Here is a 16,117-nt window from a genome sequence, read left to right on the forward strand (position 1 = left end):
AACCAATGAAAAGACAAGAACGAACAAACAAGTGAAAGAACACCTGACCAAAGAGTGAATGAGCCATCATGAAATGTTCAAACAATCACAGAAAAATGAACGACGAGTGATGCTAGTAAACGACAGAACCAAGGAGCAAACGAGCAGGAAAGCACGAACGAAAGAACAACAACAAACAAGGAAACAAAAGAAAAGAAGAACCAACCAACAGAAGAACCAATGAACAGGCAGAGTGAATGAGCGAACGCCCAACTGACCAACGAAAGACTGAATAAACAACCAACTATTGGAACAAACAACCAAACGACCAACTGACTCAATGAACAATGGAACGAATGAACAAACAACAAGAAAACACGGATAAACAACATTAAAATTAGAAAGGAAGAAAATGACTCCAGACTGGCTGGATTGGCTGCCTTCTCCCTCTCCTTCCCCTGGCCTTTCCATTCTGCCACATCAGCTGAAACCTCTTTTCACAGCTCCTGTTGCTCTCAGCTCGTAAAACTTACACACACTCCTCTTTTTCACCGAGGGGAAAGAGAAAAGAGAGTGAGAGAGAGAGAGAGGAAGGGGAGGAGGAGGAGGAGGAGGGTGCTGCTTCATGCTGCCTTCTTGCTTTAACAGCAGCTCGAGCAATATGGTTCCTATTCTTCCCTCCTCTTCATCTCTCCACAACATTCCTCCTCTTGTTCTTACACTCCCTTTCTCCAAAAATAAAATAAACTACCCAGTGGATATTCTCTAATCATTTAGCCTTAGGATGCGTGTAAGCTTACAAGGCTCCTGCTTACTTATCCACACAGCCCAGAAAAGCCTCGGTGCATGAATGAATTATGCATGCACAGGAAAGCTACGGGTGGTTTTTTACGGTGGTGAAACTGGGTGTGGACAAACAATCAATAACTGGGTGTAGGAATGCATCTTATCTGATAGGACACCCTGTTTGACCCACTAACACGTATTCCACTCTCTGCACTCAGTCCCAGAATGGCCAAGAAGATTTCCACTGATTTTTTTTTTTTTTTTGGTCCCTTCTCAGTTTTTTTTTTAATAGTTGAAACACTTAGCCTAGTTAGCTGGTCTTTTATCCAGCGCCAATTAGCCGGCGATTAATGAATTATTGAGAAACGGGAAAAGGGGGGATTAAATTTTAATGTGGATCTTAGGGGGAATAGTTGTATTACAAGTCACCGCGAGCGGCGAGCAAGGCGACGCCCACCCTCAGCGGGCGTTTACAATAATCTACAGCCATTTACCAAAGCATGGAAGGAGGAAAAAAAAGAGGGGAAGAGAAAGTGCGAGTGGAGGGACGGGTGAATGAGAGGGTTTTGGCTTCAAGAAAAGACGCTGTGATCAAACTTGCAGAACGGCCAAAAGCTACAAAAGTCCATATGCTGTGATAGGAGGAGCGAGCGCAGCCAAAAAAAAATTCTCTCTGTTTAAATCATTTTCTTGGTGTGCATTCGTCCACCGATGTGACCCATCTCTGCTCCCCTGTGTGTATGGGTCACCTGCCACCCCTTCACCCTCTCCACCTTTAAACAGACCCCCACCCGCTAAACTCCGGAGCAGTAATGTAAGATTCGATCTTTCATTAGGGCGGCCGTGTAAGGCCGATAATAGGAGATGCTGAGATAAGGATAATGTATGTCTGAGGGGGAAGCTCTCTCCAAGGTGATCGTTCTGGTTCAGTTCGCTCTTCCTCAAGCAGAACCTGTATTGGCACTTCAGACTTAACTGGTATTGATTTACTTAGGGTTAGGACTGCCCCCCCCCCTCCCCCACCACCACCACCACCACTCGGCTCCCTCTGTGGCTCCTCCTGTTTCTCATTCACCTCCTGGCAACCTGTCTCTGTTTTCCCAGAACACCTCTGTTTCTTTTCTTACTGCCGGGCTGTAGTCCTTTCAACTGAGCAGTCAATAAAAGGAGGGATGCCGCGTATTCTGATAGCTGTATTAAACTGTAAATTACATCACTCTGATCATTTCATCTATTGTTTATTACAGGAATTAATCAGATGGAGTTGAGAGGCATGGGTGCCCACTCTTCCTCCTCACCCTGTCACTCCTAACACATCTTTGAGTGTGTCAGTGGCTGCTGTAGCGCTGTAATTAGTGGCTGGATGTGACACATGTTTCCAATTTGCTACGTCTGGTCACTGAACTGGAGGGGGGGAGGGGTGACGGAGCGAGGTAGAGATAGAGACAGGCGGAAAGTGACAGGAGAGGGGGGGGAGGAGAGAGATGGAAGGGGATGGTGGAGTCGGGGTGGGGAGGTGGGGGTTAGGCAGCATGAGAAGAAGAAAATGTGAGAAAGAGGGTGAAAGGTGGAGGAGAACGAGGGCGAGGAGGAGAGAGAGGCTGGAAATTGCTCACAGAGGTGGAAAGAAAGACGGGGGGAGAGAGGTGGGGGAGATGGTGCAGGTGGACGGTCTGAACTTCAAAGCAGCACATCCTGCAGAGGTCCAGGGGTTAACAACGTGACAGTCCATTTGCTACACAGAGAAGATGTGAACCATACATGTGCTCCTGCACCTGATTGATACACACTACTGCTTCTGCTTACTTTTCGCCTCATTTCAGAAGTACAAACCAGATGTGTGTGGGCCCAGGATTCCGCCCTTGGAAGATATACACTACTTGGACAAGCATGGGCCCTTAACATATTTCAGCCCAGGGCCAAAACCTATTTTGCCCCGAGGCAGCTGAAACTGGAGTAGTGCTCTTGTCATGTAGAGAGCAAGGAGAAACAAGTACATGGAAGTGTGTAAAAGGGCCAAGAAAATAAACTGGAGGAATGACTAAGCTGATTAACTGTGAATGGGAAGCTTCATGAATAAGCTTCATAGTATACAATAAGGCTTTGTAGTTTGAATATATGAGCGAGCAAATCAGTGCAAATGAATATGGAGGCTGGCGTCAAAGCCACCACCCCTCTAATTGCAAGCCAGGCCCATTCACTAAGCCCTGACACCCACCCAGCGCTAAACTCCATTAGGAGACAATCACCTGTAAGGCCTCAAAAGCCAGGGCTGTTAGCTTCTCAGTGAAAATTACCCTCCCGTGTCCGATTCTGCTCCCTGTTGGGTGAATCCACCCACTGCTGACAAAAAAAAAAAAAAAAAAAGCCCTCATTAAAGGCTTCATGCCTGGCTCCACAGCGGGGGCCCACGCACAGTCACATCTGTGGAGAGGGGAGAAACTGGGCAGGCCGTATAGCCTACAGCACATGGAGGCATTAAAAACCTGTTAGTGTTTGAAAAAGCCCCTGGCATGGGTGTGAGCTGGTGGTGGCAAGTTTTGTATCGGCTAGCTAAGACTGTCTAAATATGCTTTTGTGTTTTGTTTTTTTTAATATTGAAAATGAGTCATGTTTGCACAGTTACAAGAAATGTGGGCCTCTTGGGACTAGTATTTCCTTCAAGCTGATAGCTTGGTGGCCCAAATATTAATCTGAAAAATGTCATTGTCCCAGTTTTTAAAGAGAAATGGAGTCAGGCTTTGCCGAAATGAGGCCTGGTGTCACCTCTATACAAGCCGCCCTATTATTCTCCATAGCCCCCCCCCCAACCTTCTACCCTGAAGGAGAACCATTCAAACACTGGGAAATTGGCAGAGGTGTGAGAAAAGTGGTGTCGGTCGTTAAGCCGGCCGGCCGAGGGGTGTTTAAAATGACATTTCCTCAGCTAATGCCTGACACCTTCTCCAGAGGCAAGAAAAAAAATGCAAATGAAGCGGGCATGGCGGAGTGGGCAGACGGGGTGTTCATGAGGCCTGCAGGCCGGGGCCTAGACTTTAATCAAGGTCATCCAGCAACTGCAATTAGAGCATCTCACACATGTCTTTATTATCCTGTGCACAGCTTCTGTGTTTCCTGGTTTACATGGACTTTAGCAACCAGAAGTACATCTGGATTATCCTCAATAATCAATGTGAGGGGGGACACATTCAGACCAGCTGTGAAACAGAGGAGCAAGTTTCTGCTTCAAGTGTATACATTTATCAGATTTCACTGTTTATATCAAAGCCCTGCTGGATTCCAATCAATAATGATGAAATGATGTCATGTTGGGAAGAAAGTCAAGGAACTTTCAAACTCCATATCTTCTTTAAAAACAATAAATACAGGGCAATAGTAAGCTTGTAATCTCTAGTGAAGTGCTGTCCTTTAAATTGGTGTTTTTATTGTGTTGTTGCGTTACTTTTAGGCACTTTGCTTCCAAATAATGTTTTCTAAATCACTCTTTCCAAGAACAGCATGTATCAAACTTGCTACTAGAGTAATTATTCGATCACTTTGTTTCCTCGCATGGGCTTCAAACCTCATGTTCAAACCAAACCAAAAGAAGCAACCAGTTAAGATGTGTAGGTCTGCAAGTGAGAATATCTATTACCTTTCGTTCAGCGAATTCCAGTAGATAGGCTCCATATTGCTGGCCGTCGTCCCCAGTAAATCCAGTAAGAATACCAGCAGGATCCACAATCCATTCCCACTTCTTTGACACGCCATTTCAACCCTGACACCCAGCATATGCAGCCCCATTTAAAAAGAAAAAAAGGGGCACTTTTCGTTCTGCGATTTCAATGCTGATGCAGGGAGACTCTCAAAACAATAGATGTGTGCGACTGCAGCCGAGCAGGCTATAGGTAGAGGCAGTCAAAGTGTGAAGTGGAAGCCTGTTGTATACAACCTCATGGATGCTCAAATGTCCAAATTAAACCGAAACCGGACCCGAAGATGTGTGCGAAAAACTTGTTCAATCCGTGCGCCTGGATCTCCAGAAACGATCGTTTTTCTCCGCGTCCACGATCGTACTATTTCAGTGCCAATCCCATGACTGTCCCATTAATTTGTCATTAGTCCTCCTTTTTCTGAATCAGCGCTCCTGAACTCAAATATAACTCCAAGGAATCGAATTTACGGATATTTATCGCCACCCAGGAGCTATTTGTGCTTCCTTTCGGTGCGCCCTAATTGTCTTTTTCCGAACAATGTTCCCTTGTTCTCTTTGCCGACTCTGTGTGATTTCTCTCCCATTACCTTGTTTTCTCGCAACAAGATCTACCTTCCAACATGTAAGGCAGGGCTGAAAAGAAATCGTATAAGTCTGTTAGAGGAGAATAGTCGAAAACTGTGCAAGCTACAGCGTTTAAAATGGAAAAGATGTCACTGGTGTCCACAGCTCCATCCTCATAAAGACATGTTGATGCTCGGTGGGCTTACTCAGTCAGTGCGCATTACAATCCTTATTCTCATCTTTGTGAAATACTCAGGTTGAACACGGCTCGTAAATCCGAAAATCCTTTTAAGAACCGATTCCTTGAAAATAAAAATAAAAATAAAAATACAAACAAATCAGGATCCAAATCGTGGATAAGTCCAAGATTCAAATTGAGCTACAACCCCAAGAGAACTGAGAGAAACAAACCAAAGAGCTAGAAAAGCATCCTCGTTGTGGTCATGTCGCATAAAGGCCAACGTGAAACTTGTGAAGTGATTAAAAAAATAAGACGCGAACAGCACGCATCAGTCCCTGTTGGAAATTGACGCCTATCTGATGCTGCGCATCATTTGGAGAACTGGACGCGTCGCTTCTCGGCCAGGGGAAAGCGCTTTCTTCATTCGTTATCTCATCCGTCTCTCTGCCTCAAAATCCCACTGGTTTGACTTGCCCTAATGCTCGCAGCACATTGACAGACCGACTGGCTTGTTTGAAAGAAGGCGGAGGGAAAAAGGGGACGTAGATGAATGAAAAAAAAATCCCCATCCTCCGACTGGCAGGCATGGGCGCACTGATGGAGCGCAATTCTTCCTGGCTTTTTTCGGGGGGCGGTATCGAGTCCCTTTCAGCACCTCCTCTCTCCTCCTCCTCTCTTGGTTTCAGGGGCCCCCCAACTCGGACCTCTGGACTCCCTGGCGCTCTATTCTGCCTCCATTCAAACGCCTAGGAAGAGCCCCCCCTACCTCTTTAGACGCTCGCCAACGTGCGCCCTCCTCTGCTCAGCGCCGCGATGGAAGAGCACGAGCGCCCTCCATGTATTAAGTGGGCATCACATGTGGCACTGGCACAGGATTGCATTGGGAAAAAGTCGACCCGACATTTAAGAGCTGCATTTAACATTTAAGTCCTCATTGGACTTTTTTTCAGGTTTATTAGGGATTAAATCGCCTCAAGGTACACATTTTAAAAATATTACTATACAGTTTTTAATAATACATTTCAATCCAACAGTCAAACTAAGAGCAACTTGCCTATATTTGGAAACCGTTGCTTATATAAAAGAAATACTTTAACGAAAAACAAGTGACGTCACACTTATTATAAGACTGGTTTCACCTCATAAGTATGCAGCCTATAGGATCCCCCTGTCTGTGTGTGTGGAACAATGTAGACCTCTAACTCTCTGTGAGAGGAGCCAATAGGAAGCATCCAGCACCGACACTTTAAAGTGCGTCATCCACCTTGATGAGGTACATGATGAGCAGGCTGACAGGCCCCAACGTTGAGGGGCCACACGTAGGCCTGCACATCAATGTTTACACTGAGGCCCCTGCAGCCAAAAGAAAATGATTTGACTTAAACACAGAGAGAAACATGGATGCGATTAGAGCTGGGGGACTTTCAAATCCGTGACTGTACTGCCCCCATGTGGTAGATACAGAGCATAAAATTGACTGGACCGAATGTGAGATTGACGGTGTGGACTGCAAGGGCAAATGAACTCATATGTCTGTATGGCATTATTTTAGGCTAACTGCCTCTCATTTCCTTCATTTACTTCCTTTACTTCAATCCGTTCATTTTCTGTGAGCTTACACTTTTTTTAGAGCTGAACTTGAGAAACTCCAGATACGTTACAAGAGATCAACCCAGTTTGTAAATCCAAAATGTAGAGGTTTTTAATGATTACTATTATTATTTATTTTATTTATTTTTTTGCCCCACAATTTCTCGTTGCTCTTCTCTAAATAACTTCAGCCTGTCAATACGGTGCTTCTTGTCATTGGAGGCTCTGGAGGGGACTTTTAGAAGAGGAAAAAAAAGATGATGCCATAGTTATGTAATTAATGTTGTTTTATGTTTTGGTGTTAGTTTTAAACGTTGTTTTTTGTACAGTATATCTTTTGTTTTCTAAATGAGAGGTGTCGAATTGAAAGAATTGGCCCTTTAATTGCATTCGAAGAAATGTAGGAACCATTTGGAGTTTGAGCAATTTGAATAGACGCCAGGATATCTCAGAATTTTGAGCTCCAAATGTGACTTTTTTCCCTTAAACGTCTTCATTTGAGTGCCTCAAATTTGTGAAAGTGCAATGTACAATCTGTGAAAGTGCCACTTTGAAAAATAATGCCTTTGGCCACTCTTTTCCCCCTGAAAATCATAGTTAATTACAAAACTTACTGAAAGTGCTCATTCATGTGTGTTTTGCTTAAAATGATTGACTTAAAACAGATTTCCCTGGTACGATAAGAAGGCACAGCACTTCTCAAATTGTTATCCTGCAGGACAAATTTGAATACTCGCGCCCAAGTGACATTTTCAAGTGCAAAATCCATCTTGTACAAAAGCCCTGCCTGCAGTCTTCCAACATAATGCTGAGTCCTTGAGTTCTCCAAACTCTTACTGCATAACAACACAATTACAGAAACATCCAGAGAGGGAGGAAAAAAGACTAAACAAGAGACCTGTAATGCTTTTCATGGAAAATATTTCTCTTAGAAAAAAGAAAAAAAACAGTGGGAGAAAACACTCAATGCAACACCTCCTGCTGTTACTGCACTGTCAGGGAGAGAGAGGGAATGAAAGTGAGATTGAGACAGAGGGGAGCATGGGGGAGGGAGGAACAAAGATTACAGAAAAGTCAGGTTTACAAGAGCTGCAGACCTGAAGCGAGCGGAGCTTTGTTGTCTCGCTCAAAGGCACTTCAGCAGAGCAGAGGAGTCATCTCACAGGGACTGAAAAGAAGGACCGCAAACTGGAAAGTAAAGACAAAAGTGCCGACTTTTTTTCTCTGCAATGTCCAATTATAGCATGCTTTTCAACAAGAATTGTAATTGCAGGTTATGGGATCCAAACAAGCAACAAATACAGCATTGAGATTTTATAGAGCCAGTCATGGATAGAGAGAGAGAGAAAACCCCAAAAAAAAGAGAGAGAAAAAGTCAGCATTGATGGAGCTGTTTCTGTTGAGCTGGCCTCCCAGAACCTTGGCAGGGCAGATGACAGAGCTAAATGTAGTGGAGGAAGACAGACTGGTTTATAGACAACAGTAGTTCAGAGGTGGAGCTGGCATGAAAAACAAACCTTCTGCTCTGTCTGGGAATCTATGTGTGTGGGGAAAACTGGCAGAAATGTGGCTCTCGCTGGCATTTGTGATTGTGTGTGTCGAGGATGAGTCATTTTTTAAAAACTGCAGCGCTATAAGATACCACCTACATCAGATCTGCTACACTGCTGCAAGGCTGAATATACTTTCTCGGGAGGTACGTGAACCTAAGGAGTGTGACGGTGTGTTTGTTTAGCTGGTTTGTCGGCGGTTATTACAGCTCATTTATTGATGCTGACCTCATTTACTGCACCGACCTTCAACTCTTCTTCATAACCGCATCCGCTCCCTGGTGACTCTGGCTGAAGTCTGCTCCAGCTGCCAGACCACACTGCACACACACATTAGGAACTGTAAATACCCATGCATAGATATATATTTGCCACGTGCATCACTTTCACGCAGCAAAAGTAGCTGTAAACACGGTCAATTATGCTAAGTGCATTGTTAACATTATGCATGTAAGGGTTATAGTGAAAGAACAGGAAACCGCAGCCACAGTGGCGGCAACAGAAAGCTCAGACAGGAAAACATGCACCCTGATGGGAATGAAATTCACACTGAGGGTGGTGCACAAATGTGTGTGTGTGCGTGTGTGTGTGTGCATGAGGGGTGTGGGTCGGTGTCAGAGCATGGCACCCTCGCCCGCCTGCCAGTTGATAGATCTCAGCTGCACGTCTTTATCCTTCAGCATCTGTCTGTCCCTTGTGCGCTTCCTCATCTTTACACACACGCACAGGGCTGCAGCGAAAGCGGCTCCCCTGCCAGCACACACACACACACACACACACACACACACACACACACACACACACACACACACACTGATATCTTCCTGTGACAGAGACGGGGGTGGTGGGGATTAAATGAGGTGAGGTGAAGGGTTGTGCAACATTTGATGTGCAGATCACACTTATGAATCGTACAGATTGACTCGCTGATTCTGCATTATTAAACAATTTGTACCTGATCTGCCTCACACATCTACCTACATTTGCATACTCAATCAGTCTGTATGTTCATTCTTGTTTTGCTATACTAATGAGGATTATTAATTGACTGCAATCGTTCTCTAACCTTAGAAAAACACACACTCACACCTTAAACCTCTAATTTTAAACAGAAAATAACTTTAAGCCTGCAAGGTTACACTGCAGGATTTCAAAATGCAATCAAATCAGTTTCTGGTACTGCTGGCCGGCCCGGCTATCTTGTATGCAGGAAGTTAGTTGAACTCATCAACCTTCCTCCAGCTTCTGAGAAACATTAAGTTAGCCTTGGAGTTGGCTTCAGTTGACGCTCACCCTAACCCAGATATAGTGCAGAGATCTCCACACTCATTCTGAACAGATTTAGAGCGTGTTGTAACTTATTCTCCGGGACAAGCATACTCAGTAGGCCTGACATTTAGGTGTGACGTGGGATTCTTACAATGCACAATGTAATTGTCAGAAAATGATAAATTGCACCCTGCAGGAAAAATAATAAAACTGCAAACACAATCTGTGGAATTTAGAAAAAAATAAATTTGCTCATAAATACTTTGCTATGGAGTTTAGCCTCAGCTTGGATTCTATCAGAGCATCAGAATAAATACAATATCCACTAAAACAAGCCTGTAACATCATACCTACCTTTTAGCTGTTGTTTGTTTCAGATTTGCCAACCCAACTGCTCAAGCTGATACAATACAAACCTCATTGGCTGACACATCCTGCTAAAAAAGTGTCTGTTAGATGTTGAATACTACACCCATAGGCTTTTGCCTGCTATCGTGAGGTCTCAATTTAATTATCACATTAGTCACGATAACACAGCTGTTCTTACCATTGTAATTGAGTCATTTTAACTCATTACCTTGAAATAACAAAAGCTTGTTTCCTGATGTTCCTGTCCATGTAGAAGACATGCTGTAGGCTGCTCACTGTTGGAGGCCAGATCCTGACATGCCCATGTGATGCTGACACAGCCCACACTATTGAGTTCAGTCAAGACTCTTTCTATGTTTTGTGCTTTTTCACCTTTTGAAATATAAGATAAGTCCGGATCTCTGACACAACCAACCAAAAAAGTACAAGAAAGTACAAGTTATCACAGGAAAACAAAATAATTATATGTTTTATGTGTGAATGTCTGCTTTGGGCTTCCGTAGAATACATCTGGAACTTTTCAGCACTTGATTCAAAGGCTGGTTTCCTGTCTTTACTTTGTTTTATGTCAATAATCTTTAAAAGTCTAATGTGATCAAAAACTATCAGGGGTTCATAAGGATGCAAAGACAAAAGGTTTTTGACCAGCTGAAAAAAATATAATGAACCAGCAGAACATCATTTTTTTCTGTCCTCTATAATCTAATAATGATCTTGCCCCTTAAGATAAGGGAGGTGTGGACTTTTTATGTCGCACTGCCAGATGTTAAATGTTATTGCAGCCAAGTGTATTCACTTCGTGTCCATGGAGTCAACAATAAGCTAGTTACAGGCTGCTACTACAATAAAAGGCCTGACTTAACCTCTCAACAAACTTTATTCTCTAAATGCTGACACTTCAAACCCCTTTATGAGGTGCAAGGCATCAACAATGTGCCTACCTGGGCCCATTTCCTCCTTATCCTGTCTTTACGAGAATACTTGGCGCAGGTACACACACACACAAACACACCTTCTCCTCTGTGTATCTTCATGTCCCCATTTTCTTTTCATCAGCAGTGTCTCCATCCTCTTCCTCATCTCCTCCTCCATCTGTCTCCTCAGATTCAAGCAGCGCTCGTCTGACCTGGCCCGAGTGCTCCACCTGTTCCCCACCGCCCCGCCTCCAGCCGTGTCAACCCGCTGACTTTCTCGCTAAGCCTCCCCTCCAGCCACCGTGGAGAATCAGAAAAGGAAGGGAAGGAGGGAGACAGGGAGCAGGACAGAAATGGGTAAGGAATGGACAGATGTTGGGACAAGAGAATGTCCAATGTAGCCTGAGGGCAGGTAGATGGATGAATTTAGGCCCTACTGTTCCTACCTTTTCCCCCAGAGGGCAATTACACAAGCAGCTACTCTACATGGGCATCACACACCCTGCTAAACCACCAAGATCACATCCAATCTGTCAGGGTCAGCTGGGATACTTGAAGCTTAATGTACATCAATAGGCCAACTCTCCTGATAACCAGCTACAGGGATCGCCAGAGGGGAAAAGGGAGAGCAGGAAGAGATGATGAGGAGAGGATGAGGTGAAGGATAGAAGCAGGATACAAGGAGACATGTGAGTAAATATCTTAAGTTTATTCTATATACATTGAGGCTTATATTCGAAGCTTCATCCAAAGGCAACTGGATGGGTCTCAGAACTGAGAACCGACACAGAAATTAAAGCTTATCTGTACGTGAGAAAAATCTGTGTGCAGAGCTCCTCATCTCTGTCTGCCAGCAAGAGTACAACACAATGAAATGACGTCTTTTCTACGTATTCATCTTGCTAGCTACTCCAGATAGATGTTCATGTGTTATCTTGCTAGCTACTCCAGATAGATGTTCATGTGTGCACCTCCACATCTGGAGTGAATAAAAGAGGATCAGACTCCACAGTGAAATGAAACCTCTGGTGCTGTGCTTTTTCCCCCCGGCTTCAGAGCATGTGCACGAATACAGGTGCCAATTATTTTCACATCTAATGTAAACCAGAGAACAAGGACGCGTCAATCACCGCCGCTGCCTGGAATGGAAACGGGATATATTCATATGAACACGGCTATTTTGGCAGCTGATGAAATGGGTTGGTGGGGACTTATAAAAATATCCCTGCAGATTCAGGCTTTGTAAGTAAAACCTCAAGTCATCTGAACTTCACACTGGGCCATCTATAATGAGCCGAAAATGTGTCGGTGTGAAAATTACATTCTACTCCTGACTGAGAACAATAAGGGGTTTCATTTCACATGTTCATAAAGACATTCACTATTCTGGGGTTTGGATCCTGACTTAACTAGTGTTAACAGAAGATGCCATTGATCATCAGGTAGGAAACTCACGGTGCCTGACGCTAGCTAGACTAATAGTGCAACACGACACTGCTAATACAAAGCTGTCTGTATCTCTGAAGCTGTACATAGTGGTGCCTTGAGCTAAACGCTAACGTCGGAATGCAAACATGCTCACACTGAAGCTGCTATTATATCAAAAGGCATACAGTAGGCAGAAAAGTCCACCAACTTATTTGGAACATTTACATGCCTGTATATATTCAAATTACCATCAAATAGAATTAGCTATGACTGACTCATTGGACATGATTGGTGTTAGTTCTACTTGTATGCTATTACAGCAAAATATTGGAAATGGCAAATCTGACCTAGTGATGCCCTTAATAACATAATGGTTAAAAGAATAATAATTTGGCTTTAGGGGGCAAACAAAAGTTTTGTGTAAAACATGAACAGTGATAAGAAATAAAAGTTATACATAATATGCACTTTTGATTTGTTTTTACTCCACTTCATTTTGTTTTCAAAATAAAGAACACAGTAGTCCCATATCGTACCGTTCTCTACCTTTTCATATCGTAGATAGACAAGTTACCCCACAACCCGGGTTTTCCAATATCGTACAGCACAATCTTCTATCCAACAGAAGCTGTGCTCCCCCAGAATCCCCTCAGTAGTATCACAAAGAGATATCAAGTTTTCATTATTGAAATCCGAACAGGGAGGGCTTACACACACTTCTTACCAAAAGACCTCTGTATAAACTATCCAGGAAATGTTTCATCACATTTTCACATATTATGTGCAAACCTGATTCTGGCAGCTTTTATAGAAGATATTTGAAAAATATAACTGTTAGCCATCTGCATCAAAAGAGGAGCCTTTGTTGTTCCAAGAGGGTATTTAAGCTAGAGGTAACATAAATGAAGAGCTCTAAAGGGCCAAGGAATGAGCACTGAGGAACTCCAGGGGAGACTGGGAGGTGGGGCACAGAAACCCTTTTGTTCTCTTTTAACACAGTTACATACAGTACTACAAGCAGGGACGCTGCCTCCATTTTCATATTCATAAACTTCTCTCTGACCAGTTCTTCGGGCTTTTGGAAAGTGCAACAATGAATACCAAGGTTTCTTTTCAAGCTGTTGAATGTCATTCAACTCATGTTGAGGTAACTGGATCATCCAGGTGACAAACTCATCCCCTACCTGGGATATGTTTTGGTATTGACTCAAAATATTGTTCCACAAAAGCCAACATTTAATTTGGTTGCAATACGTGTCAGTGCTTTATGCTTTTTATCTGTGTATATGGTTCCTTAAAGCCTGAATTGTAGAGTGAGAAGTGTACCAAATATGTGTCAAGCTGTGTACATGCAGCATATGACACATTAAGACTGAAGAAATCTGGATCTTACAACTGTACTCTTCTGGTGTGCCAGTGCCAGGTCGGAGTGAAGCCTTGTGCCAAGCGCCTGCCAAACACATCGAAAGACTCTCAGAGATAAAGGAGCTGTCTCTTTGACAATTTGAGAAATGTCATGTATGACAACCTCTAAAAGCCACAGCGAATCTGTTCCCTCTGCTTCATCTTCTAAAAAAGCCGTTTCCTTTCAAAGGCAGCGTGAGAGTGACAAACCAGAGAGCAGTCTAGACATTTTAGCATCTCGAACTTCAGAGCTGTGTGTTCCCTTTTTTTCCCCTCCATGCTAATTCAGACGAGGTCACGGTGCTGAGTGTTTGCTTGAGCGCTTCTCTGTGGGATTAGGAGATTCAACAGGCAGACAGCCATTTGAATAATTGTTTTCAAATGTCTTTCTTAATATCAAGATCCCATTACTTACTATTCCGCACACTCGCCGGCGATGAGCCCTGGGATGTGTTAAGTTTGTGTGTGTGCGCCTGTCTAATGGAAGGCACTTATGCGAGGCCATGGAGACTCACTCAGGATGCGACATAAATGGAGGCACAGAACACAGAAACACAGAACACTCTATGTGGATTGGCTCATTAACTGCACAAGTGGAAAGACTACACCGCAGCCACCTTGGGATGAAGATAATGGCTCCGCTGTCATCTGTGACAACACTGGGGTTTGGGCGACCTGGCTGTCTGAAGGCAGTGCAGATACACACACAAATAAGATATTGACAGAAGTGAAAGATTAGCATTAAAAATAACAATTGCTCAATGTAACAGCTCGAATGTCGTTTTTAGTTCAGTGGAATAGCCTCTGACAAATCATGAAACAACAGGACACTGCAGAACAAATTTACATATAAATCAAAATAACATGCTGCGGTTTTAACCTCAGAGGGGGCTCGCTGACATTCATGATACACTTAAACTTATTTATGAATAGTTTTCAACAGTCACTGTAAGGTTGGCTAGTGTGACTTTAAAGTAGCGTGTCAGGATGAAAAACACTCAACATATGCCACTCTACAGAGCACTGGGGGATTTTAGGCACTGAGGGGAATGATCCTGTTCTCTTTCTCCTTCTTCAACATTTGTATGTGTAAATAAATAAATAAATGAAAGTAAATTAAACATTGTGGCCTTTAAAAAAGGGACAAAATAAAATGTAAAAAGATGGAATAAACACCATGAAAGAAATGTCAGTGCGTGTGATTGAGAAAAGGAGATTGCACTTAAAGTTGACAAGAGAACTACTTCACAATCATATAACAGCCGGGCAGTAATAACTTTATAAAAGCCATGATTTTAAAAGAGAGGACAAAGTAACTCTCTACAAATGGACGACTATTTCACTTTGATACAAATGTGATATAAATTTACTGACAGGATTTTTTAAACCTGTTCTGGCACAGTCTAAATTTATTTCTAATGCCTCTATATGACCTAAAAAAGCAAAAAGAAAACCAACAGCTAGAAGACCTGTTGGAATACTGAGTTTAGTTAAGCCACTGATCACCGGGTCATATTTCAACAAAACTATTTGCATGAAGGCCGAAGCAGCCTGTTTAAATGTTGTATACGTTTTTCCTTGAGATGCACTGATCCACTTTTTAGTTCCAATCCGTTTCAGATACATACTGTATGTAAAGATATGGATACTGATTCAGATATTTAATCATAATAGTTTAATTGTTGTTGGTATTACTGTATGTCTAAGGCTACACAAAGCTAAAGTAAACCATTATGCTGTTTTAACATGCAAACAGTTAACAGCAACTCAGACTCAACTATCTCAATAATCCTTGTCAGCACATCATCCAAAGCCTTAATACACTCCCATACATCAGTCCCTACACACTTCCAACACTGCACAGACCCTTCGGCATTTAAATCACTGATCAAGACTCGCACGGGTCTTAACATAGGTTTAACATGTTAGCTAAAAGCTAATTCCTTTTGTTTCATGATAGGTAAGTATTACCAGCTGTAGCTCAGTGGTAAAGTGGATCATCACTCAGCTGGAACGTCAGAGGTTCAATCCCCAGCTCCTGTAGCCACATGCCAATGTGTCCTTGGGCAAGACACAAAGTTTAGCCATAAAAATCAACAAAATCATCCATTTTAAACCATGTAAAACTGTAAGAACTTTGAAGTCAAATACAACACTGAAGTTATTTGTTTACATTTCTCACAGTTTATTTTATGGCATAAATCATCAGAAAATCAGGGGATCTGTCCACAGATTGACTTGATTTACAGCATCAAAACCACTTTCTGTCCCCCCACTGGGCTGAGATTAAGACGAGTCCAGACCGTCAGACAAACAAGCAATCACTGCAGCAATGGATAATCTATTACACTTGTTCACAGTTCTTCATTCTATGCCCCCAATTTTCCTA

At 43.0% G+C, this 16,117-nt stretch overlaps 1 protein-coding gene across 1 annotated transcript in view; it reads right to left on the bottom strand.

Moving 5' to 3' along the window:
• The window catches only part of efnb3b (ephrin-B3b), an 84,338-nt gene extending 78,357 nt beyond the window's left edge, over positions 1-5,981 (bottom strand). The window contains exon 1 of the mRNA XM_079371777.1: positions 4,400-5,981. Coding sequence (XP_079227903.1) covers positions 4,400-4,548 — 149 coding nt within the window. The 5' untranslated portion in view covers positions 4,549-5,981. The remainder of the gene's footprint in view (positions 1-4,399) is intronic.
• Positions 5,982-16,117: the final 10,136 nt, after the last annotated feature.

This window comes from Symphodus melops (genome assembly GCF_947650265.1).
Source record: "Symphodus melops genome assembly, chromosome: 20".
Taxonomy (NCBI): domain Eukaryota; kingdom Metazoa; phylum Chordata; class Actinopteri; order Labriformes; family Labridae; genus Symphodus; species Symphodus melops.